The sequence below is a fragment of the Chrysemys picta genome, chromosome 5, assembly GCF_011386835.1.
Source record: "Chrysemys picta bellii isolate R12L10 chromosome 5, ASM1138683v2, whole genome shotgun sequence".
In the NCBI taxonomy this organism is placed as follows: domain Eukaryota; kingdom Metazoa; phylum Chordata; order Testudines; family Emydidae; genus Chrysemys; species Chrysemys picta.
In genome coordinates, this window is record NC_088795.1 from 98,724,658 (window position 1) to 98,750,862 (window position 26,205).

Consider the following 26,205-nt stretch of genomic DNA (forward strand, 5'->3'; position numbering starts at 1 on the left):
AAAGTTTTTAAAATGTTTAAGATGCTTCATTTAAAATTAAATTAAAATGTAGAGCCCCGCAGACCGGTGGCCAAGACCCAGGCACTGTGAGTGCCTCTGAAAATCAGCTCGCGTGCCATAGGTTACCTACCCCTGCACTACGTGCTAGATTCACAAAGGAACCTCAGCATGGTGACAGAGTATTTCCATGGTGAAGTTTTCGGATGCCAGGAAAATCACAGGGATTCACCAAAGTTTGAGTTTGGTGCCTAACCTCCCAATACAATAAAGGGGGGTGAGAGGTGCCTCAGAATGGGAGTCACAAAAGCCTGCAGGCTAGGTGGCTCCTTGCCTGAGCTAACCCTGTGGGAGACACCAAGCTGAGAGTAGGCCTCCTTAGCAAGAAGAGGACAAAAGCTACCACCTCCCTCATAACTTTTAGCCCAAAGGTTAGGGAACTCACTTAGGTAGATGGGGATGGGTCTCAGCTCCCAAACAAGAGAAGGGATTTGAATTGGGGTGTGCCCCCTCTCAGGTGAGTGCCTTAGGGAGCAGGCTCTAAGCCATTCTGATGGGGGACTCTCTCTCTCTCACCTGCTGCAGCTGTTCCACTGTAGACATAGAATTTAATCATTGGAGCGGGGGGGGGGATTGGATCTCCCACTTCCCCCGGTGAGTGCTCTAACTACCAGGCTGTTTGCTTGCTCACTTTCTGGCTCATGTTGATGCTATTCCACGCTGAGTATTTCATTATTTAACCACATTTGTTCCCACCCTAGCCCCCCAGGCCATTTTGGCAGAACAATGCCTGTCTTGCTCAGTTTGTGCACTACTCTGGGGCTTAGGAATCCAGCCACAAGGCATGGTTCTGGTGGGTGCATGTGCAGAGGCAGAAACATGGGTGATGAACTTTTACTGAAAATATTTAGGTGTTGAGTGAATTTAGATAGATACAGGGAAAGCTGAGCAGAGATTTTGGCACCTAAAATGGGCAGTTAGGCACCTCTGTCCTTTTGTGAATCTAGGTCTATATCTGACTTATGTATAAAGAGAAAAATATATTACCATTTATGAACATTGAAGGAGTTTGCAAAGCACTTTGAGATCGTTGGGTGAAGTATACAGTGTAAAAAGTATTAGTAGGAAGTTTGCCCAGTATTAAATTCTTTTTTAAGATATGAATTAAACTATCAAGATAGGTATAAAGTTAAAAACACAACAGGGCTGGGAATGAAATGGAGGACTAGAATACTTAAGCTGAAACATCTCACAGTGAACTCTATTTATTAGCGTGTATAGCAGTCTCCTTCAGAAATGGTGGGAGCCCCATCTGTGTCAATCTAAAATTTGATTAGATTACGTATTGGGCATGGGTGGGAATCCTGCCCTGACAGGAAATTATACTAGATGATTTATCAGGTTTTTCCATTTGGAATACTCTTGCTGTAATGGAACCCTTTGACTTATCTATCATCCCAAGAGAGAGATGGTTCTCACTGCCCACTGTGTGGTCATAAGACATAGGGAGATGGACTGACTGATCAAATCAATCTTATATTTAACTTCCAAAATTAATCACCTTTATCATTTTTTCCCATAACCTTGAGTATTTTATCCCCCCCCCAGAAAAGAGAAATGACAAGTTTTCCCCACTTACAAGCCACCTTAAAGGTATCAGTTGTGGTCATCATTTTTTCCAGCCCGGACGAGCACTGCATTGATGTACACAAAGCACTAGCACAAGGCCAACCATTCTTTATATAATTTAAAAGCCTGACACAGCAAACACTACATGTAGTGCTTACTATGCCAATCTTATCCCAGGACAAGTCACAGTGCGGGAGCGGGATGTAAGCTGGAAATTACTTTTAGCTTAATTACAATATAGAATGTATCTACACCATGTTCTGTTTTAGAAGAAGCTGTATTGTGGCTTTTATCAAGTTTAGTATGCATTTGTTTTGGAAGGAGAGCCTTTACCTCAAATATGTCATCTGAAACGAAGGCATATTTCTAGATACAAAAATACTCAATTAGAAAAAAAGAAGATTTTAAAATTTCAAATGAAAAAGCATTCAGTAGGATAAAAACAGACTTCTTTTGAACAGTTCATCAAAGGAAGCTCCTTCATTTTCTTGGCAAAGAAATCTAGAGTTAGAGGCAGTGAGTGTGTGTAAAGGAGTAGTAAAATATATTTTGTACTGTAGACAAGATTCTACTTGAAGCATCAAAACATGTCCAGGTAAAACAAATTACAATAAATACTTTCTAAAAACTGTTTAACTATCTTGGGGATTCAATCCTCACTGGAAACTTTCTACTTTTCACTCCATGGTCAAGTAATAGGAGAAGACTCATCTGCTTCAATACTGTTGAGTCTTGGCAACATATATAGCACTGCTGTGATCCCTGCTGGGCTTGATGCATACAGGCAGAACAGGATGGTTGCTTTAAAGCCTCTCTGCTGAATACCAGTTTCAATCAGCATGTTAAACATACCATGGTAACAGAGGAGTAAGGTCATAGGGAAAGAACAACGGTAACTGCATACCAACCCAATCCTCCCTAAAATGGGACAAAGCTAAAAACTGGATCAAGTATACACTAGATTTCATTTGTCACACACACAACCACCTCTTTGATACATGAACACTAAATAGAAAACTTGTGAGCTCTCCAGCACATCCCTTCTATCTCAGCATAGTGCAATTTCAGAAGCTGGATCTTTCAGTTGCACTTGCCTCTAGAAAAACTGTTGCACTGAGTGCTTGTTTCTTCAATCTTTTGCCTAGCACGGTGCAACCAATGCTCAGAGACAAGTCCACTGTCCTGTCTGTATGATTATGGTGAAGTCGGGTAATTTATGAACATTCCCTTCTGTGTGCTCATTTTTAAATTTATATTTAAAAACAAAATAGAGAAGAGGAAATCATATATACATCTTAAACAAGTACTTTTCTCAATGCATACTTTATGACCTACCTGTCTTGCTAGAACAGCTAAAAAACAGCAATTGGAAATCTCTGAGGGTTCCATTTTGAAAAAAATATCAGAAGGGTCCTCTATTTCTGAGTTGCACCACAGAGGAGGACTAAGCCTGTAAATATTACAAACAAGACTTGTAATTTTAAAATGTAAATAAATAAACTAAAAATTAGTTGAGTACAGCACACAAACTTTTCTTACTGACATGCATTACATTTTAGACACCCTATTAATCATAATTGTATTTTTAAATGAGTAAAACAAAAATTTACTGATATACATAAATATTTTAATGTATACTGTGTTTACCAACAACAAACCTGTACTAAAATAATATTTTGAATGTTCACTTTCACATTTTCATAATGTGAAATTAGGGCCGATTATTAAACAATCACTGTGCTTTGAGTAGATCAAGACAGTGAAGATGTTGGTCTGTATTTAATACAGACATGTTAATTCAAATGTATTACTCCAGTTTTCTGTTCCTCCAAGTGTAACAGCACACCTCCAAGCTCCAGTCCTCTATCCTTCCCCCGACTGCCTGAAGCAGGGGGTTTTATTAGGTTTCTAACAGGGTCTTAATTGATTACAGCTGCTCCAATTAACCTGTAGCAACCCTCCCTAGTCTACAGGGAACCACGCCTTAATTAACCTAGGGTTTATACCACTTCCCATTGCTCCCTGGCCCTCCTGTATCACAGTGTGTATTAAAAAAAAAAGATGATTAGAGTCGCTATTTCTCAAGGAAAACAGCTCAAGAAAATGGTCATGAATAATACATTTTAATACATTTGGGCTTTGAAAACATTTTCAATTTATGAAAACAATCACAGTATATATTTTATTTAAGCTATGCCATTATTACTTTGCTCATGCAAATCACTAGGAGTTCATAACTATGCATTAAAGTATGCAAAATATAGTTACCTATAAGGTCCACAGGATATAATATTTTCCTTCTTCCACTAAAGGAAGCAGTGTTTCCAAAGTCACTATTTTGAATTTTTCTTAGTTATAAAATAGTTTAGGTCTGTGATATCCAAGGTGAGTTTTATCTGCCCTTGCTTTCTTAGTATTAGGAAGCACCTTAAACTTGTGTAAAACACTTCTTTTCTTTTGGCTGGTGTAATAGGTTCTATAATATTTTAGGGAAAGAATTAGCAGAGCGAATTTGTTTTTTTCTGACACTTAGGTCTCCTTTTGAGGATTTGCCACAATATTGCTTTATAGCAATGAACACTGCTATGGCTGTACGTGTCCAAGGTGATTCAAAGGACTGCTGGGTTTCAAAGTCACTCTTTTTCCCCACTTCGGAGACAAGAAGTGGCAGACTTCATAGCCCTTCAAATCCCAAAGGAACAAAAACAATCTAAAGGCTTGAGGCCCATGTTGTTTTTTGGTCCAGCATGACACTGAACCCGTGGCTACTAATGTAGAATAGTTGTATAGGGGCTCCCTTTCACCAGGGACATTTTTACAATGGGAAAATGTATCATGTTCTAACATGTCTTAATTAATATGTTGTAAAATACTCAGACAAGGATGGCTGTGTTAAAGTCATCTACGCTAGGGTTGGCCATGACTAGCTAACAATTTCAATCACTATGGACCCTGTATAAACTGAATCCTAAGTACTACTGTACATTTTGCTACTTAACATGTTTTCTAACACTATATGTACTGCCACTGTAGAGAGGCTCTTGGAGAGTGCCTAGATAATCAAGGGTGGAAATATGACATCACTTTCATTCGCCTCTGGCAAAATAACATCCCCTGCCTTTTCTCCAAGGGCAAGTTTTGTATTTGCATTTATATACAAAACAAAAATTACTGTAATTGTTTACATTTCTGTATTGTGATTTACCTCTTCAATCCACAAGTGGGTACAGAAATCTTTTTAACAATTATGGTAGCTGCAAAGGATGGTTTGTATTCTAAACCTCCATTTGAAATACCTGGACTCCTTGGAAGAACAGCTCCAAAATCCAGGAGAGCTGACTGAGCCTGGCATCCTCCTTAGAGTTTCATGACATTTTTCTATGGAGAGTCTCAGATAAGACTTTAAAACACAGGTCCTCTAACCTACGTATGGACACTGAAGATCCCAAGACACAAGTGGAGACTTGCCCCAACATCCTTGGCCAAAATTTCTCCTTCCACACTTCTGTGCAGCAGGGTATGCATATGATTATTCCTACTCTCAATTCCAATGCAGTGAATTAGAGTGGTGTCAAAAGTGTTTTGGTTTGTGAAGGGCTTTGCAATCCTTTTGTATGCTTTAGGTGCTATGTAAACAAAGTAAAATATTACATGTGAAATAAACAATGTTAGTACAACTTCTGAGCATTGACTGCAGCAATAGCTAAAGCCCACATTAGTGTTGAGGTAGCAAGAAAAAAACCTATTTTAAGAGTCTGCATGCATATCAGGAAACTGGGCATTTTTTCCAAAGACAGCAAGGTTTGAACCTGTGTAACTTGGATGATTTTACAGACTGATAGCTTAACACCACAAAGCAATTATTTTTAAAAAATGAGAGTTGCTATTTTTTCTTTGCTGTTTGATCTTCTAGTTACTATCTGACAAGACCATGCCTAAGTTCCCTGGTCTCAAACCTGATTCAGTTTAGCCTAGTTTTCTCCCTGCTCCTGTTGATAGTGAGAAAACAGAACTCCTATACCACCAGTCCAGTAACATCATTTCCATTCCAGTAATGCTCTACTCCCCACCCTATCAGAATGCTGATCAGAGAGGCACTGTGCAATCAGATCAGCAATCTGGGAGCAGCACACTTTGCACTTCCACATCACCAAAAGGAATGGCAGCTGGCAGAAAAATATTAAACATTGCCATGATGCAAGGGAAATTGAGAGGTCATAGTTTAGGATAGAAGCATGATTCTGAGGGGTAAAAATCTTAGCTAAAATATGGCCAAAATTGGTCTAAGTGTGAATAAGAAATTGAACAATTTTTTGCCAACTTTTTGGATTACTAAAAAGACAAATCTACTAAATCACGTATTTGACACTTTTCCTGGTCTCAGCTCTAAACTGGTGTTAGGCAAGCCATACAACACACAATTTTGGGATTAAACCAAGGACAACTCTTGTCAGCAGATCTAGTCCTTTTCATTGGACACCATATAGAATAAGGTAGAATACAATATTAGAATGTCTAATACGGTCTGTAATAGATTTGCTAGAGTAAGAGTAAGGATATGTTTGAAACCATGCTCTGAAGCGGATTTCCAACACACAAAATCGATAAATGGTTTATTTCACAGCTACTACGTTTTAACTAGTATAATGTATGTGTTCAAATCTCACCTATGCAGGGGATAGAATTTAGATTGTTTTCCTTTTAATCATACTATCAGGGAGCAGGAGTCCTGAGACAGGAAAAGGAAATCAGCTCTCTAAGCCTACAGGAGTCTTATGAGTTTTGGGGATTTCAGAACATCTGCAGAAGCCTGGTTGCTTCCCAGCCTCATGGAAGCAGACCAGACAACAGGGTCCTATATTTTGAAATGCACATCCTGGAAGATAAAATCAACTTGGCTTCCTAGCTAAGACGCAAGTTCATTAAATGTGACTGCCACATACACTGAAATGCTTACTTATAGAGTTATATTATTTACGATTTTGGGAAAGAAAGAAGACAGCAGAAGCCACCTTTACTTAAATTATTTATCATTTAGATTTAAGAAATAATCTTCATAAGTCCATACAATAGATATCTATGGTAAATGCTCAGCCAACATAACTGAGCAAAGTTAAAAATGGAAAAATGTATCTAATGCCTTTCTATGTTTTTTAGTCTTCCTCAGAAAGGACTATTTATTCCTTACCTATATGGCTGTACTTTACTTCCTTCCACTCCAGATTCCAGTGCTTTGTTCACTACTGCTTCATTTTCTTCTGGATAAACTGAACAAGTGCAGTAGACAATGGCTTGCACTTTATTAACTATAAACATGCAACAAAACATTTTTCTCGTTTACCATTTTTGGAATAAGGAAAGCAATTTAAAATTCAAAAATATACAATATTTTAAAACACTTCTGTTTCAATTGTTATGAAAATCATTGGAAAGTTATCAAATGAATAGTGAACAACATGCAGAAATAGTCAATGATCAGATCATAGAAGATATTAAATCATCCTTTCCATCTCTCTCCCCCCCCATTCAAGTTAGTACAGTTCTAGTAATCTGTCCAATGTATTTTAAATTTTCAAAGCAACAGAGTTGCCAGCACATTTTCCAGCTATGCCACATTCTAATACATTGCATTTCCAGGAAGTTTTGATTGTTATTAAGATTACATTTTTCCTTTTCAAATGGCATCCTATTACATATAGTAAAACCCACATGTGCCAACCTACATAATTTCTCTCCAGTGCTTTTTTATTTAAATGTATTTCAAATATTTGCAGACTTAGGCACAAATCCAGGCCTGTGTGTGAGCTGTGCTCATGCTGTTAAGAACAGAAGGGTGAAGCGGATATGGGAAAGATCAAAGAGGGAATTACAGTAGAACCTCAGAGTTATGAACACTTTGGGAATGGAGGTTGTTTGTAACTCTGAAATGTTTGTAACTCTGAACAAAATGTTATGGCTGTTCTTTCAAAAATTTACAACTGAACATTGACTTAATGCAGCTTTTAAACTTTACTATGCAGAAGAAAAATGCTGCTTTTAACCATCTTAATTTAAATAAAACAAGCACAGAAAGAGTTTCCTTACCTTGTCCAAAAAAAAAAAAAAAAAACTTTCCCTTTTTTTAGTAGTTTACATTTAACACAACACTTTACTGTACAGTATTTGCTTTTGGGGGGGGGGGCTCTACTGTCTGATTGGTTCCAAATGAGGTGTGTGGTTGACCAGTCCATTGGTAACTCTAGTGATTGTAACTCTGAGGGTCTACTGTAATCCACTTTTTTACAGCCTTCCCAATCCTGGGGCCATGACTAAGCCTCCAGGTAAGTTCCCAACATAATGACTGTAGCCTCAAAGCTGTTATACTATGGGCTTGCTATCAGCAGCCCCTAAAGGCTATTCTGAGGAACACTACAGCATAGGGATCCCCTGTTCATGCCTCCTGCCATGGAGACCAGAGGGGGTGGCAGTGCACACAGTGCTAGAATGACCCTATGCCACTTTGAGAAATCCCTGGCTGTCTAGGGGAATCTTTGTCAATGGTCATCTTTCTGCTGCTAGATTAGCATAAAGCAGCTGGAGCAGGTACCAGGATTTGGGCCTTAGTTCTTCCTTAGCCACCACACTGGACAAACTGCACATATTTAGTTCTTCTAAGTTGTTCCACATGAATCTGTCTCTCTACACTCTTTGTTTCTCTTCTCTGAGCCTCCAATTCATGTTTCTGGGCATTATAGATCCCATGAACTGAAGTCTCTTCCAGGTGCTGTTGCACCAGAGCAACAAACAGAGACAGACATGCAATGTCTCGGCACGTATACCACAAAAACCATGGCTGCTGTATCACACTTCAAATGCATTCTTAATGTGTGGTTAATGATTACTGTTTATTATTTGTACTACCACAGCACCTAGGAGCTCTATGCCCAGGCTACATTTACAGTTTAGGTGGACATAGCTACAGTGCTCAGGAGTGGGGGGAAAAAGCAACACTCCAGAGCACCATTGCTATGCTGACCTAACCCCTGGTGTAAACACAGTTAGATCAATGGAAGAATAATTCCAACGACTTAGCTACCATCACATGGGGAGGTGGTGTTCCTACAGCAAGAGAAAAACTCCTTCCATCCTCATAGGCTGCATCTAAAACTATAGGGTTATGCTGGCATCGTCACGGCCCTGCAGCCATGCTGCTATAATCCCTGTAGCATAGGCACTAGTCATGGGCATGGACCCATTGTGCTAAGCACAGTATGAATAAAGAACGAAAACGTGGTCCTTGCCCTGAAGTTCATCCCTAGGGTTCTTTCTGCTTCCCGAGATTATCCCTCCAACTAAATAATGTTTTGGATATTTCCAAATCCTTAGGGTCTCAGTGCCCTCTTTACTCTGTGCATGCAGTAATAGCCTGATCCTGCAAACACTTCTACATGTGTGTAACTTTCCTCACGTGACTAGTCTCATTGTACTTGAAAAAGTTATTTCCATGCCTAAGTATCTACAGAACTACCACACTACTGTGGGGAAGCAGTAAACTGCTACCCTTCCAAAGTCACCCATGTACAACATATGCTTCTGTTTACCAACTTTTGAGTTTTTAGTTGCTCTTGATTCTTTGGCCCAGATCCTCAAAGGTATTTGAGGCACCTAAGTCACACTGATTTCAATGGGAGTTAGATGCCTAAATACTTCTCAAGACCTGGAGCATTGTCCACAAACTTCATTTTTATTTACTACTTTTGTTATTACAAGTAACATTTTCAAAAGCATTTAAGTCCCACTGAAAGTCAAAAGGGAATTAAGTGTTTTTGACAATTTTACCCTATAATTATATATCACTTTACCACTGCAGCTGGTAACAGGGAAAAGATCCTAATCTTACGGCTGCTTTAGTGGCTTTTATGTTCTTCTCTAACTTCAGTGCACGAAACAGGTAAGGAGGAAGGCTTATATAAATGTTGAGAGAAGGAAACTGAGGTAATAAATTTATTCACCGTAGACTATACGAGGTGGACATTACTTTGAGGACGTGGTACACATTTACTGTTGAAGATTTAAAGTAAGCAATGCCTATTTTTTTTATACGTTGCATCAAATTATGGTCACATTTTCGTAAACTTGAGAGAAAACAGACTTACATCGCATTGCATGCATTAACTCCTGAAGTTGCGTCTCAGCAAGAATATGGAGTTTATTTTCAGCTACAGATCCTTGAGAAAGGTCTCTCAGCAATCCTGCATCTGAATGTAAAGTTATTAAAACAATAGCCAAATTCATTTTTACATTTAAAACTCATGTCCATATTTTATAATCCATTTGTTTTCACTGAAAATTCTCTATTAACAGACCTGATTACTGCTGACATAGTGAAATCAGATCACATGAACTGCAAAGTGCAAGGGTGCCTATATAATTACTTTTTCCCTCCTAGTTATTTGGTTTATATTTAAAACATTTCTCAGTATTTAAAGAAGATTTTGTACAATAAATCCACTTAAATCACTTAAGTCGATAAGGAGATATGGTTAACTGAAAATGAAATGCTTGACAATACCTTAAATCTTGAAACAAGTGTTTTTATTTGTGACATATTTCTTTTGTGAAATAGACAACATACATTGAACGCTCTATTAGAATAATGCTCAACTTCATAAATCTATTTAATTAACTTGAAACTATTCTTAGAGATTTCTAACTGGTCTCCAAATCCTGTAGAGTCATCAAGAGCATTACCACAATGCTCATTTCCTTCTTGGACATCTTGAATTTTCAAATGCAAATCAGAACTAAGCAAAAAATAAGTATTAGTAATCAATGAGCTAGTAATTCCCCACTGAATGGGGAATATGAAGAACTCTCCCACTGGAAGGAAGAACAGGAGGAGAAAGGATCTTGCTGGTTGTGAAGTGTACATGAGAGAAGACATGGTTTGAAAAATGTCAGCAGCACTTCACACATTATACTAAGTTTTCTAGCCTTTATTTTTGTCACAACCTAAATGTTAAAAGTTAGGTACTTCATGTAATCTGTCAGAATAAAGTCCAGATTTAAATATTAGCTGATTCCATCTGATGAGTAGCATGAAGTACTGCAAAAAACCCAGGTTCTAAACACAGTATTGTTCATTAGGTTTTCCTATATTTCTCATTGCCTTTTTTAAATTAGGATGGGCGTGTAATTAATAGTTTCCTGTTTCATTTAAAAGTTTTTTTTCCCCCCCTTCTGCTGGTTTGTACTAGGGAAAAAAAATTCAGTGAATAGTAAATTTGCCAACAAATGCATTTTTCGGGACACTGAAACAATTTGCAAATTCAAGTCAAATTCGGCAAATAGTTTCTGCCAAAAAAAATTTTCAAAAATATCAGAACATTTTGTTTCGACATTTTCAAATTAAACGTTTTGACATTTCATTTAGAAAATGTAGTTATGAATTGACATTCCAAACGTTCAACCTAAACAAAGTTTATGTTTTGAGTTTCAGTGAGGGAGGAAAAAAATCAGTGTCAGTTTGAAACTAAATTTTTTTTTTGGTTTGGCCCTTGAACCAAAAAATCAATTATTCATTCAGCCCTTCTACTGATCTCAAAAGTTGTAAACCTCCTTTTAACAATTGTTTTTAAGCTAGCCAATTTTGATATAATAAACAAAGATGAATTCTCCACTTGATGTCTGTCATAAGTGCAGTACCAGCTGGACTCTTAAGAAAATACATTTCTTTTTCATGTCCATGTCCTCAATAAATAGGGATAAGATTTTTTCAAAGCACAGTCACAGTAAAAGAAATAGGTAATTTTCTGCTATGGTCATAGAATCATAGAAATGTAGGGCTGGAAGGGACCTTGAGATGTCATCAAGTCCAGCCCCCTGAGCTGTGGCAGGACCAAGTAAACCTAGACCATCTCTGACAGGTGTTTGTCCAACTTGTTTTTAAAAGCTTCCAATGATGGGGACCTGACAATCTCTCTTGAAAACCTATTCCAGGGCTTAACCACCTTATACTGTAGTTAGAAAGGTTTTCCTAATATCTAACCTAAATCTCTCTTGATATAGATTAAGCCCATTACTTCTTGTCCTATCTTTAGTGGATGGCAACCTTGTGGACACTGCTGCTGCACAGTCACAGTTCATTAGTTTGTTTTGATCTAGTCCTCTTTGAAACAAAATTAGATCAAAGCAAACAAACTGTTAATCAGTGCTCAAATTATATGGGGACGGGGGGGGCTGGCCTTCCACTCTGACTCCCCCCCCCGCCACCGCCCAGACCCCTCTTCCCAGTGCAGAGCTCCTAGAAGAGGCAGGGCTGGGTCTTTGCCCCCTTCATCCCCCAGGTTCCCTGCAGTGACCGCTCTCTCTGTCTTCTTTCCCCCTTGCAGGTTCCTGGGCCCTCTACATCCCAGTCCCTTCTACCCCCAACTTGCCTGACCCTCAACCCTTCTCTTTCACCAGCTTCGCCAATCCGCCTCTCCCTTCTCTCTCCCCAGCCTATTGCTGGAGAAGGAATGGTCAGGATGGGCCAAGCAACTGGGCACTGCCCTTCACTTTCTGATTGGATGAAGAACCTTCTGTACAGTGGGATGTCTGAGCCTAGGAACTGCTAGTGAAGTGCTAAGCCTGGGCAGTAGGTCCCAGTACCAGGTGAGGGAGTAAGGGATCACGGGAGCTAAGGAAAGAGGGCAGAGAATGGGAGCAGTCACCACAGGGTATTGGGGGAGGGGGAAAAGACACAGCCCTGCCCCTTCTAGGAGCTCCGCACTGGGGAGAGGGGGCTCTGTGGACTGGGGGGACTCAGAGTGGAAGTTGGAGACACAAGGCTAGGGGAGGCAGATGGGGTTTTAGATGCAGACGTGGAGCTAGGGGTGGCTGGGTGGGTGCAGAAGTCTGGAGGAGGTACAGGGGGGCAAGGGCAAAAGACAGACAGGAGTGTAGGCGCGATGGGGAGGAGGAGGATGCAGCTGATCAAAGACAACTAATGAACTGTTCATGTGGACCCTGCTGCCCTGTATCAACAGTTTGCTTTGATCTAGTCCCCTTTCAAAGAGGACTAGATCAAAACAAACTGGGTCCATATAAATGTCAAAATTCACAGTTCTGTGACAATGGTGACCACAGTAACAGATTGATATCCCTGTTATTAGAAAAATGAGGGGAATGAGTATATTACTGACTCTGAAGTGAAAATTGTGTATCTCACGCTGTATATATATTATTGTAAAATAACAAGATTGATACTGAAACAAAATCAGAATATTAAAAGTAATTATGTTGCTAATGTTTCATAATGTCTAATTATGTTTCAGGAAAGATCTTGGGGCACGTCTTCACTACCCGCCGAATTGGCTGGTAGCGATCGATCTATCGGGGATCGAAAATCGATCCCCGATCGCTCTGCCGTCGACTCTGGAACTCCACCGCAGCGAGAGGTGGAAGCGGAGTCGGCGGGGGAGCAGCAGCAGTCGACTCGCTGCCGTCCTCACAGCCAGGTAAGTCGACCTAAAATACACAACTTCAGCTATACGAATAGCTGAAGTTGCGTATCTTAGGTCGACCCCCCCCGTAGTGTAGACCTAGCCTTGGAGTCAGCGTGGATAGTTCTCTGAAGACGTCCACGCAGTGTGCAGCGGCAGTCAAAAAGGCAAACAGGATATTAGGAATCATTAAAAAAGGGATAGAGAATAAGACGGAGAATATCTTATTGCCCTTATATAAATCGATGGTACACCCACATCTTGAATACCGCGTACAGATGTGGTCTCCTCATCTCAAAAAAGATATATTGGCATTAGAAAAGTTTCAGAGAAAGGCAACTAAAATGATTAGGGGTTTGGAACAAGTGCCATATGAGGAGAGATTAAAGAGGCTAGGACTTTTCAGCTTGGAAAAGAGGAGACTAAGGGGGGGATATGATAGAAGTATATAAAATCATGAGTTGTGTGGAGAAAGCGAATAAGAAAAAGTTATTTACTTGCTCCCATAATATAAGAACTAGGAGCCACCAAATGAAATTAATGGTCAGCATGTTTAAAACAAATAAAAGAAAGTTCTTCACACAGTGCAGTCAACCTGTGGAACTCCTTCCCTGAGGAGGTTGTGAAGGCTAGTACTATAACAGGGTTTAAAAGAGAACTAGATAAATTCATGGAGGTTAAGTCCATTAATGGCTATTAGCCAGGATGGGTAAGGAATGGTGTCCCTAGCCTCTGTTTGTCAGAGGGTGGAGATGGATTGCAGGAGAGAGATCACTTGATCATTACCTGTTAGGTTCACTCCCTCTGGAGCACCTGGCATTGGCCACTGTCGGAAAACAGGATAATAGACTGGATGGATCTTTGGTCTGACCTAGTATGGCCATTCTTATGTTCTTATAATTAGGGATAAAACTTTGACCCAACATAAAAACATCTTAAATATATAGTTTAGGAGAATATCATACCTCTATGGAGTAGCTGTTCTACCTAATTTATCAAAGTACTAAATATACTAGGAGACATTTTAGAGGTGTTTATTTGGCCAGCGTGAAGCGCAGCTAAGATAACACAGCTGTTGGAAACTGACTCTTTGCAATTCATGACTAAACTTGAACTCTAATTATCCAAAATTAAGTTATGGTGCCAAAATTAGATTTGTCTGAAATTCCACTATTCAAAAATTCCACAATTCCGAATTTTCAGATTTGTCCCCCTACCACTTCCAGTAATCAGCATTCATCTGTCTTTGCAATTTTAATTGCGCAACCATCCCATTGTACACCTCTACCCCGATATAACGCTGTCCTCGCGAGCCAAAAAATCTTACCGCATCATAGGTGAAACTGCGTTATATCGAACTTGCTTTGATCCGCCAGAGTGCGCAGCCCCGCCCACCCGGAGCGCTGCTTTACCGCGTTATATCCAAATTCGTGTTATATCGGGGTAGAGGTGTATTTATATGATATTTTGCATTTATACATGTAGGAGTATTCAAAGTATTATTCATAGGATCTATATTTTTGTAAGGTGAAATAAAAAAAAAGAATTTGAATAATATTATTATTTGTATCATTGTAGCACCTGTGGCCTCCAGTGAAGAAATAGGACACTTGGCTTAGGCACTGAACAACAAAAAAATTGTCCCTGCCACAGAGCGCTGACAAGTTAACCAATTGTGTTTTCATTTTCTTTAAGTTTAATTATACTGTAGTATCAAAATTACCTTCATGTTCATTTAGAATAAATTCTATTGGATTACTAACACCCAATCCTGAGCACCGAGGTAGCAGCAGAATAACTTTAGCCTTTTGCAGTCTTTGATCTGTTGGTTCAATCTCAGTAAAATCCTCATGTAGTAGCTCAATATCTGAGAAACAAGGAAACACTGAAAGGTTAATATGAAAGTAATCCAGTAAAATTTTAATCTAATAAAGCAGAAAGCCTGCTAGCATTATGCTAATTTCACCTAAAACAGTTTGTCTACCATTAAAATATGAATACTTATAATTAAAATCCAGTTACTTATCAGTTACTAGATTTTTCATATTGTATTATCTCTACAAGGGCCTGGATGGGCCCCCTGAAGGGAACAGTGTCATATAATTTAAGGCCAGAATAAACCACCAGCTCATCTAGTCTGACTGCCTTCCTACTACAAACCACAAATACTACCCAGCACCCACACACTGAACCCAGCAACTGAAATTAGACCAAGGATTTACAGGTCTCAGGAGAACAAAGTATTATGTTTTACTTTAGGCAGAGAATAGGACGGACTGAGAGATACCAATGCTCGAGGCCTCTGCTATGGCAGCGACCTGATTAAGTGAGGTATACCCAGATGATCTTGGCAAGCAACCCAGGATGCAGAGGAAGGGGGAAACACCCTAAGGTCACTACCAATATGACCTGGGGGGAAATTCCATCCTAACCCCATATATGGTGATCAGTGAGATCTTCAGCACATAAGCAAGAACCAGCCAGCCAAGCAAGAAAGAGAATGCCTGGTACTATCTCAGGACACCAGCCCCTCCCCGTCCAGTATCCCCTCTCCAGCTGTTGCCATCTCTGATGTTTCAGAGGAAGGAAAGAAACAAAAAAACACCTACATAACAGCAGCATACATTGGACGGGGGGGGGGGGGGGGGGGGATGTCCCTTCCTGATTCCTTGAGGTGAGCAGTTGAAGCCCTGAAGTGTGAGATTTAGGAACACCAAACAGGATCCTTGGGACTGCTGGGTCCTGCTGCCCACAAGGAACCCCATCATACAATCGCACTCATAAATTTGTCCAGCTCTCTCTCAGAACTAGTTTAGTTGTTTGCTCCCACAACTCCTATTGGGAAGCTGTTCTAATTTCCAGCCTGAAGTTGTTCATGGCCAGTTTATAGCCATTTGTTCTTGTGCCAACACTGTCCTTTAGCTTAAATAGTTCTTCACCCCCCCCCCATGATGTATATTTATAGAGAGTAATCATATCCCCTCTCAGCCTTTGCTTTGCTAGGCTAAACAAGCCAAGCTCTTCCAGTCTCACCCCCATAAAATAGGCCCTCCATTCCCCGAATCATCCTAATAGCACTTCTTTGCACTTGTTCCAGTCTGAATTCATCTTTCATGATCCCATAGCTTTGGCTCTTTCTGCCCCTGTGGTGACCCTAGGACGTACCTCTCAAGCGTCCCACATTGTGCGAGACATCCCACATCTGGCCCTGATATTTAAGGTTGTTTCACGGAAAACAGGTGTGAAGGAAGCATGAGGCCCCGCTCCACATTCCACTCCTTTCCCTCCTCTCAGGCAGGACAGCCAAACAGAAGGTGCCAACCCATCTCAAGTCATTAGTTGCCAGGCAAAAACTTTGGATCGTGGCAAAGGAGAGGGAAAAGAGGCACTAATGGCACCTGGGACTGTGAGGAGGGAGGGAACTGTCACCTGAAACAGTAGAGATGGACCGAGAGAGAGAGTGTGGGAGGAAAGAGGAGGAAGGAGGGAGTTGGAAGAAGGGACAGAGGGATAAAGATGAGGAGACAGGCAGGGAGATAGAGTGGAGCAGGGGATAGAATCAGGACAGAGGGAGGGAGGAAGGCGAAAGAGAGAATGGAAATTCTCTCCTCATGTTGCCTGCTTTGATCATGGATTTTATTTCAGTTGCATTTTGTGTTTCTTTGTATAGGCCACGTATAATCTCTGAATAGTTGACTAAGAATTGGGAATCTCATGCACGCCTGTACTTTCAAAAAAAAAAATTAAACTGTGTTCAGGAAAATATTTGATGTCCTTCATTTCAAGGTGTGTTGTCCCTCACTGCCCCTCCTTTCAGAGTCCAGGTGTTGAGAGGTATACCCTAGCAGGAAGCTCTGCCTTGCAAGATAGCTGTATGGGGGTGTTTAGGTTAAATCCCAATAGGGATTTTTAGAGACCTAGCTAAGATTGCCTCTCTGAGCAGAGCATATCAGGTGCAGCTGAACTCAGAAGCAGCAGATTGCAAAGATACTAACGACAGGCAGTACATCACATTGCAGCAAAGCTTTCAAGTGATCTCTAGGGGCAATGTTACTGGACTCTAAAAGGAACATCCTCTCCCTCTTCTCCCTTTAAGAAGGATGCTGTGAAATGAGGCTTGAGGGTACAAACTGGGAATTTTCTGTACAACTCTCTCTCTCGCCACACAAAAAACACTCACTACTCATTTGCCAAATAAAATACTTGATAAATTGGTGAAGTGTGGTATTTACTAGACTTGTCACTTAATTTCACAGTTGCAGCAACAGAATTTTTCATGGGATTAAGACAGAACATGTGAACCTCTAACTGACTTAACTCCTTTAAAAAAAAAAAAACACCACACACACAAAACAAAACACAATGCAAATATTTACCTAACCCTGCCCTGATGGTGCATGAATGAGAACACTGACAGACATTTTTAAATATCTGAAGGATTTTTTTAAATACATATTGTACCAGAAACATTTTAAAAACATTTTTGCTCAAATAAAGAGTAAGCTTTAAAATGTGGCAGAATTACCTGGGATCTGGAAATAATTGTATTATTAAATAAATGTTTAACACATACTTCCACATTCCATGCGTGTGAATAGCTCCTTCAGTTCAACTTCCTTTGCCTGCGATTTTACACCACATACAAAAACTTTGGATGTGCTCTGATTTGACAACACTGACATGTGGGCAGCAGTCAGCCGTGAACCTATATGAGCTACTATGATGTCATCATCCATGTTCAATAAGGCCTTCACAGAATGTACAGCAAGGCTGCGAGACTTATCCTAAAAGATAATACATGATGCCAGTTAAATAATTAAATATGGCTAATTAATAATTGGTAGATTTAGGTTGTTGAATTTTAGCTTCAGATTAATTTGGTTACTCCAAGTACTGTACTCTTTCCAACTAGACAAGTGAGTTCAGTTCCTCTTACCAATGGGTGGGGAAAGAAAAACAAATCTTTATAAAGTCTGGATGGCTTAGATTTAAATATTAAAATACAAACCTCACTGATTCTAAATTTAAAAAATTATAGAATATCATTCCAACTCCAACACACACAAAAAGGTTGAGCTGTCAGTGGGCACAGAAGAATGGGAGAAACAGATAGGTATGTCTGTCATCCCTGGCAAGGGGGAACTCAATAATCATTTCAAATGCCTGAAGTCAGGCTGCTAAATGAAGTTTACAATGACAAAGAAAAATGCAAGGATGTTCACATGGCTGTCTTATGCAGTTCTAGGGGGGAAATTCTCTCTCACACAGTCAAATGGTAGAGCTATGAAGTAAACCTTGATTGAAAGGGAAGATAAGCTCTTGGCAACAAAGCTTCCTTTTACAGATTTGAACCCAAAGCGACTGCAAAGCCTCACAAGACCTCCAAAAAGAAAAAACGGATTATCTCAAAATTAGAGGTTGGTGGGCAAAGATGTACACCCTCATCAAGATCAACCGTTACCTCTTCCAATTTGAGGTTGGGGCATACCTCTTTTACTGTGGAAAAGGACATGTTTTATTGATATGTCCCTGGAGGCAAATGGAACCTTGTTTTCTGATGACTTTGGGAAATAGTCCTGTTCAGCCAATATGCCTCTTTTATCAATGATCTGGGATGACATTAGAATCCTCTTTCAACCTTGATTATCAGTGCAATGCCCACTAAGATTCCCCTTTCATAGGTGAATCCTCACATCACTACAGTATACTGATGGCCTAGTATAGATAAAGCTAGAACGAAGACAGGTAGAGAACATGTTACAAGTCTTGTGCTGAATTTGACTGTGACAAACAATTTTAAATAAACTTATACAGTAGCTTTGCAGGAGGTGAAGAAGAGTTTCATTGCCTCCATCATAGCATCTGCAAAGTTCTAATGAGCAGATCTGTTCTGGATGTTGAACAACTTGGTTAATCTGCATCATATCAATAACAGAGATGAGTTTTTCCCAGTAGGAGTTATTTTGCTGATAAAATCATTTAGATTAGGATCATGCTATTGGATACTGTTGTAGGAGGACCATGTGTCCGGGGACTCAGACTGTTACTAGAGTTGAACGTCAGTATCTCCTTTAGATAGGGCAGTCTTATTCTGTAGCTGTCTTACTTAATATGCATATGAGGCCTTTACGAGAGTTACAAATAAGGGGCCAAGATTTTCAAAAGTGACTATTGAGCAACCCTTTCAAGGTTCTCAAGCTGTGCATTCAAAGTCACTCATCACTTTTGAAAATCTTGACTATAGGTCATGTTGTCTTCAGTACTAAGGCCTTAGGTGCTGTGGAGAGCAAGGAAAAAGTCCCCCACATTCATCTGGTCATGTGGACTTTTATAAAGTGCTTATTGCTATTTCAAACAAAAAAGCTGATTTAGTGTAGGAACAGGATAGCAGCAGAGCTGTTGTATAGGGGCCTCACACCATCTGTGTACTATGATGGGGATCTCTGCACCAGCTTTGAATAGGCTGGCATGGAGGTGATCCTGAGGGCAAGCCAGGGGAAAAGCCACCGGAGTTTCTGAAGCTTCAGTGGCTGGGAACCCCTATGCATGCAGCATGGAGGGGGAGTGGCCACTATTTCAGCCTAGGGAAATAACTGCAGTAGAAATGTCAAACATTCAGATGCCATTATTTATCAACTAGAGAATTTGTTTTCAAAAGTGCCAAAGTGATATAGGAGCTTAAATCCTATTTTCAAAGACAAAAGGTCCTATGTCTCATTTAGATATGGGACTCTTATACTTTTGAAAATTTTACCCATAGTCTCTATTTAAAAAAGTTTTATAATAAAAATCTCAACTCAGACGTCATACTGGTTGCATTGGAGCTACCACGTTGAGTCATATTTGCAGTTGAGAATAGTAATACTTTCGGAAGCAACAAGGGCCAGGTTCAATATCTAGCATTTCCTCTTAACAATACAAAACAGAACCGGCTCAAGCCCCCACCCAGTATTTTGGGAAAACGTACTATCACCCCAGAAACCTCCAAGAGGAATGTTTCCCCATTCGCAAACACTGAGTCTGTGTATAACAAAAGAACTTTTAATAAAAGGGAATGGATCCAAGCATTCATTTGGGACCACACCACACACACATTCAAAAGCATGCAGCCATAAGCAAAAACCTGCCCCCACTGCATGTTGGGCAGTTCTTTGCCTCAGTTTCCCACCTGGCAGTGGGAAAATATGATAAATGAATGTCTCTTTAACACACCACTCCTCTCTCCCTCTGCTACACCCCATTCACAGCTGGCTGTCCTTTGTTAGTGAAGACCCAGAGCTTGTTGAGGTGTTCAGAAAGGAAGGGGGGGAGCAATGTCTCTATGGTCACTTGGTGCCTCTGCAACTGGCTGTTTGCCACTGCATCCACTGCTTTTCTGTGCTGCTGATCCTGTGCTGCTGCTGCTTTTCTTTGCTGTGCTGGTTGCATGCTGTCACTATTGGACACTTAATGCCACCTCTGCGATACCATGTTCTGAGGTTCTACCACATAACACAGGTCTTTAGTGATTTCACTGGGTAGCAGGGAGCCTCACTGCCAGTACAGCCCTGCATCGTCTTTCCTTTCATCACTGTCCCTAACCCCAAGACGTTCTCAGGGTTTCACCTCTAGTAATCATTGAACAGAAACAATGACTCACAAGTGAGTCTCATTAGCTCCGCCTTTAAACACTAGAGAGGCGTGGTCAAATGGTGTTTAGGACTTTTTGGACAGAGTACACACCACCAAGTAGGACCACCTGCCCCCACCCCCATCTCTTCCACTGAGATTTGGCATTCCTACCCCCTGCATGGTGAGTAAGGTTCAGTTTAGGGGGACCTCCTCAATCAGGGCAAGCTAATTACAGTTCTGCTGCCCTTTACTTACACAATAAGGATAACATTTAATTACCTCTGCACTCATTACTGAAATGATCCATAACCCAACACCAGACAAAAGTGATACTTTGGCAAAGCAGCTCCATCATGCTGCATACCTAGGCAAAGTAGGCATGTCTATACAAACACAGTCTGTTCCTTAAGTCTTTTCCCCCAGCTCAGCACCAGATGTCAGGGGACAGCTCATTCAGAACCTGCTTACTAGGAAGTCTGCAGAAAGTGCTAGTGCCTGGTTATTTATTTAGTCATAAAAAAAAATTAAAACCATGCAATGTCTGAACAGACGATAATGCACAACATTAGCTTAGTTTGCAGATCAGATTATGAGACCCACTCCAGACTTATTTTGCTGACCTGTAAGATGAGTTTGTAACCTGTGAAAAGTTCCAAATTAAGTATTTCTTCTTTGAGAGAGGCAGGAAAAACCAGTACATCATGGCAGTGCTTGTCCAGACAATAAGTATAACCTTCAAAATCTGACACAGATTCAACTTTTGTGAATCCCTCTTTTTTCAATTCTTTGTAAATGTCTTCAAGGCTGTTAACATATAACATTCATAACTCATAGTAATCCTGACCACTGAACATACAATGTTAATAACTAAAAATTCACTTGGAACATCTGGATTTTTGCCATAAAAAGTATCATAAAAACAGAACTCAGAGTTAGGATTTGACATTTCATACCAAATTTACTGCTGGTGTAAACAGCTGCAGTTCAGCTGACTACAATGGACTCGCATCCATTTACACCACCAGTGAATTTGTTGCTTATTCTCTGAATCACCCTCTTGAGGAAAGATAATGCATGAATGAACATTAAGCAATTTGTAATTCATAATACCCATGGTACAGTCATGCAGGTTAAGTGTCATGCAGAAAAATCTTGCATTTGTTTTAATCTACTATTGTTTATACAGTGCCATAAATTTACACTGTACATCGTAAACAGAGGGCCCAACATGACAATCTTTAGTCAGGTCAACTAACATGTACTCGGGTTGAATACAAGGTGCAGAATCATGTTCAGAGTAAGACACGTTCTCTGCCCTGAAACTGTCCTAAAATAGACAAGACAGAACATTTTAGGTAAGGAAGGTTATGAAGAAATTACTGGTAAGGAAAACAAGATGTGACAATGATGTCAAGTTATCCATCCTATCAGTTCTTTTAGTACTGTAATAAATACTAAAACTAGTATTATTTACTGACATATACATAAAGAAGCATTTAAAGGAACACTGTCAACTAGCAAAACAATTTTTTAAAAAATCAATTAAAAGTAGTTCTATGTACTATACGTCACTCCCAGAACCCTCTACCAATTTTTGCAGTTTTAAAATAACATTTTTGGTTTTGATATTTTTTCTCCACTTTGTTGCTATGTTCAAGACACAAAAACAAATTGGGGAAATTGACTATGCAGGGGAAACAGTGTGGATGACTATATGCAAAAAGTACGTCTGTACTACACCTGGGAGAGTGCTTCTGAGCACATGCAGACAGACATGCTAGCTCTGCTCAAGATAGCATACTAAAAATAGCAGTGTAGTCAGGGTAGCACAGGCAGCAGCTTGGGCTAGCTGCCTGAGTAAAAACCCACTCAGAACCCCTGAGTACATATTCAGGCACCAACCCTGGCTATATCTTAATTTTTAATGCAATAGCTGTAGCAGAGCTAGCACGTCTGACTACCCACACTGGAACGCAGCCTTCCAGCACAGTGCAGATACACTCAAGGTGTTGTCCAATTCATCAAGTAAATTGGAAAAAAAACAATAGAAAATATGTTTTTCCTCTAGCATCTTGTCAGTTATAAGTAACACCTAAGATTACTGTATCACTAGTATGTTAAAAAAATGGCAGATGGAAGTGTGATGTTTAGGTCAATTGGGTCTGTTAAATAAATGTTTATTACAAGAAACCCATGCCTTATAAGATAATACTGTACTGTGCAAAATTTTAAAACAAATTCATAGAAGGGCAATATACAATTTAATAGGTATATTTCTAAAATGTTAATTTTACAGATCTTACCTGCTTTTTAATGTATTTATCCAAGCATACAACGGTAAAGCAGAAGCTCTTTGTTCCTGTTTCCGTAGAGTTTCTGGTAGAATATATTCAATTGAAAGAGCATCATGTTTGATTCGACATCTTGCTAGAGCCGCAGCCAATTTGGTCTTAAAACTACAAGTATAAAATGATAGCTTTACCCAGATTAGAAGATTTTAGTTCATTATGATGACTTAACATTTATACTGCAGTAATGCCCAGAGGCCACAATCACGAGTGTGGTCCCATTTTGCAGGACACTGTGCAAAAATGTAGTATGAAACAGTCCCTGCCCCAAGGAGCTTGCAGTCTAAGCCAACATGCATAGCTGAGACTATATTACTTAAGCATACAATTGACTCAAATTGAGCCATGTCTCACCCCGACCTCCTGAATTTCAGCTTCTATTTTAAAAAAGAAAGGAAGTGTGTAGCTGTTAAGGTGAAAAGGGGAAAACCCTGAAAAACATGATGCACTTGTAACCAAAGGCAATGAAATCTGAATTTCCAAGGAGCCTGAAACAATGGTTTTTAAGAAGTGTTAACTGCCTCATTCATAAATGGTGTGTTAACTCTAATGCCAAATGATGATAATTTAAACATCAGAATTGTTAGCTATTTCATGGCTGATCAAAGCACACAAAAAAGTAGAGGGACTAACACAGGGGTAGGCAACCTATGGCACGTGTGCCGAAGGCGGCACGCGAGCTGATTTTCAGTGGCACTCACACTGCCTGGGTCCTGGCCACCGGCCTGGGGGGCTCTGCATTTTAATTTAATTTTAAATGACTCTTCTTAAACATTTTAAAAACCTTATTTACTTTACATACAATAGTTTAGTTATATATTATAGATTTATAGAAAGAGACCTTCTAAAAACGTTAAATTGTATTACTGGCACGCAAAACCTTAAATTAGAGTGAATAAATAAAGACTCGGCACACTGCTTCTGAAAGGTTGCCGACCCCTTAACATATTGTGAGTGATATTTTGGTGTCACAAGTGGATGGTACTTGGAAGTGTACCAGCATTTCTCCCCACTTTCTGATCTGTGGAACCAAAACACCAGATAGGAGGAATGGAGCCCAGCAGAGCATCTGAGTTCCAAAAATGGGAGAACCAAACCCAGAGTCCAACAGAACTATGCATGTATCTGAACCCTACTTATGTGGGATGGGCAGTTCCAAAGCTTGAGGAACACAGTCTAGCATGTATCATATTTTGAATATCTGCACAAATCTACTTTGGCCATTTAAACTTGAAACATGGCTCATTGATGAAGCCTGAATTCGTCTTGGCTTATGGGGGGGGGGGGAGGGGGTATGTCTACACTACAATTAAAAACACCCATAGTTGCCCTGTGTCAGCTGACTCGAATTCATGAGGCACAGACTACAGCGTTGTTTAACTGCAGGGTAAACGTTCAGGCTCAGGTTGGAGCTTGGGCTCTGGGACCTTACCCCCTGACGGGGTCAGCCCATCCCAAGCCTGAACATCTACACCACGATTAAACAACCTGGTAGTCCAAGCCCCATGAGCCTGAGTCAGCTGACACAGGCCAGCTGCAGGTGTTTTTAACTGGAGTCTAGACATACCCTTAAGGGCCTAGTATCCCATACACTATCCAGATGCTGACCCACATGTCCACTATGCCAATTATGCAAGCCTTCATTGACCGTTTGTTAAATCTTCAACCCACCACCTTCACGCTTTCTCCTATGTCACCCTTCATACATAGGAGCTCCTATGAACATTGCCCTTTTTCAAAACTCTCCTTAAAACTCTGCAATACCACAATGCCTACAAAAAATAGACAATAATTATGAATCTGGTGTGCTGCAACCACTGCTTTTCATGATGACCAGTTTTGTTTCATTGTTACCATACTTTTCCACTATTTGTTACATCAACCTGTGGTCTCTTGTCTTATACTTAGTAAGCAATTTTGACCAGCCAGATTTTGTTGTATTTGAAATCTGTGGTGGAGCAGGGAACTGGGTCTCCAGAGTCCCAGGCTAGCACTCTAAACAGTACTTTAGACCATCCTTCTTCCCAATTGTTGGGGTGGCAATAATGAGTTGGAGAAGAAAAATAATACTTAAAACATTCTACTTCTCCAAAGTGCCACATTTCCATTCAGCAGCAGGCAATGGCACTTTCAGCCACTTTTAACCTACCACCTATTGTAAAAGCCAACACTAGATGTTCAGCAGGCTTTTTTAATGGAGATATTGTGTTGAAGGAAAGCGGTAGGGTTACATACATCTTTTCTCAACTTTCAGTACATATGCTAAGTTTTTCTAACCTTTACTGTTGTTTAAGGGTTCTTGGAATATTTGAAGCTTTACTCTCTCTTTCCCATCCCCCAGAAGCCCAAGACTTGAATTTGAATAGTGTTATTCTTCCAAGCTTTATAATCAAACAGCTACTTTCAACTGATATTCTTTCACCAAAAAGAATGTTGAATATTGCATGGTTTTCACCATGGGGGCCCAACAACCATCCTATGCTTCCCATATTGCTAAATGGGAGTGGAGTCCTGATTCGGTGGAAGGAGTTTCAAATATGGAAAAGCGTGACAACCACTGGACTGTTGAATAGCTCCCAATTTAGCTTTTAAACCAGAAGGAGGAATAAGAAACGGTTACTGACCTTTCATAACTGTTGTTGTTCTTCGAGGTGCGCGCCAGATGCACATTTGTCAGAGATTTTTTCCCTCAGTGGTACCCATAGGGCCGTCTCTAGCACCCTCTGGAACCACACACATACGCGCCGCTATAAGAGACAACGTCAGCCCCCACACACTCTAAATTCCTTCTTGCCAATAACTCTGAGAGGGGTAGGAGGGTGGATCATGGAATGGACATGAGCAACACAGACGGCACTAGTGTCAGTCCTACATATGCCACTGAGGGAAAAAACTGCAGCAACTGTGCACATGGGGTGCACATTCTTAGCATGGAATGGACATGAGCAAGCACTCGAAGAAGAAATGTAGCTAAAAAGGCCACAGACTGGTGTAGAAAGGGCAGAGGGGTTTCTTGGGGACAGGAAGGGGAAAAATAATCCAGGATATTTTAAAGAGCAAAATCTATTTGACTATATTAATATTATGTAAGTAATTGAGAAAACCTTTTATCTACTATTTTCTTTTGCACTTTTAGTAGGAACTACTTTTCACAGTGA

At 40.1% G+C, this 26,205-nt stretch overlaps 1 protein-coding gene across 16 annotated transcripts in view; it reads right to left on the reverse strand.

Annotated features, from left to right (window-relative positions):
* NSUN7 (NOP2/Sun RNA methyltransferase family member 7) overlaps positions 1-26,205 on the reverse strand; it is a 56,884-nt gene that overhangs the window by 3,811 nt on the left and 26,868 nt on the right. For 15 of the 16 annotated variants that reach the window (XM_065596952.1, XM_065596949.1, XM_065596953.1 and 12 more), the window contains 7 exons: positions 23,003-23,155; positions 21,320-21,503; positions 17,662-17,872; positions 14,812-14,955; positions 9,762-9,863; positions 6,815-6,932; positions 2,962-3,076 (listed from right to left, as the gene is read on the reverse strand). In XM_065596952.1, coding sequence (XP_065453024.1) covers positions 2,962-3,076; positions 6,815-6,932; positions 9,762-9,863; positions 14,812-14,955; positions 17,662-17,872; positions 21,320-21,503; positions 23,003-23,155 — 1,027 coding nt within the window. Of the gene's footprint in view, positions 1-2,961; positions 3,077-4,976; positions 5,253-6,814; positions 6,933-9,761; positions 9,864-14,811; positions 14,956-17,661; positions 17,873-21,319; positions 21,504-23,002; positions 23,156-26,205 lie in introns of those variants that run through there. The other variant, XM_065596954.1, reaches the window with a different exon arrangement.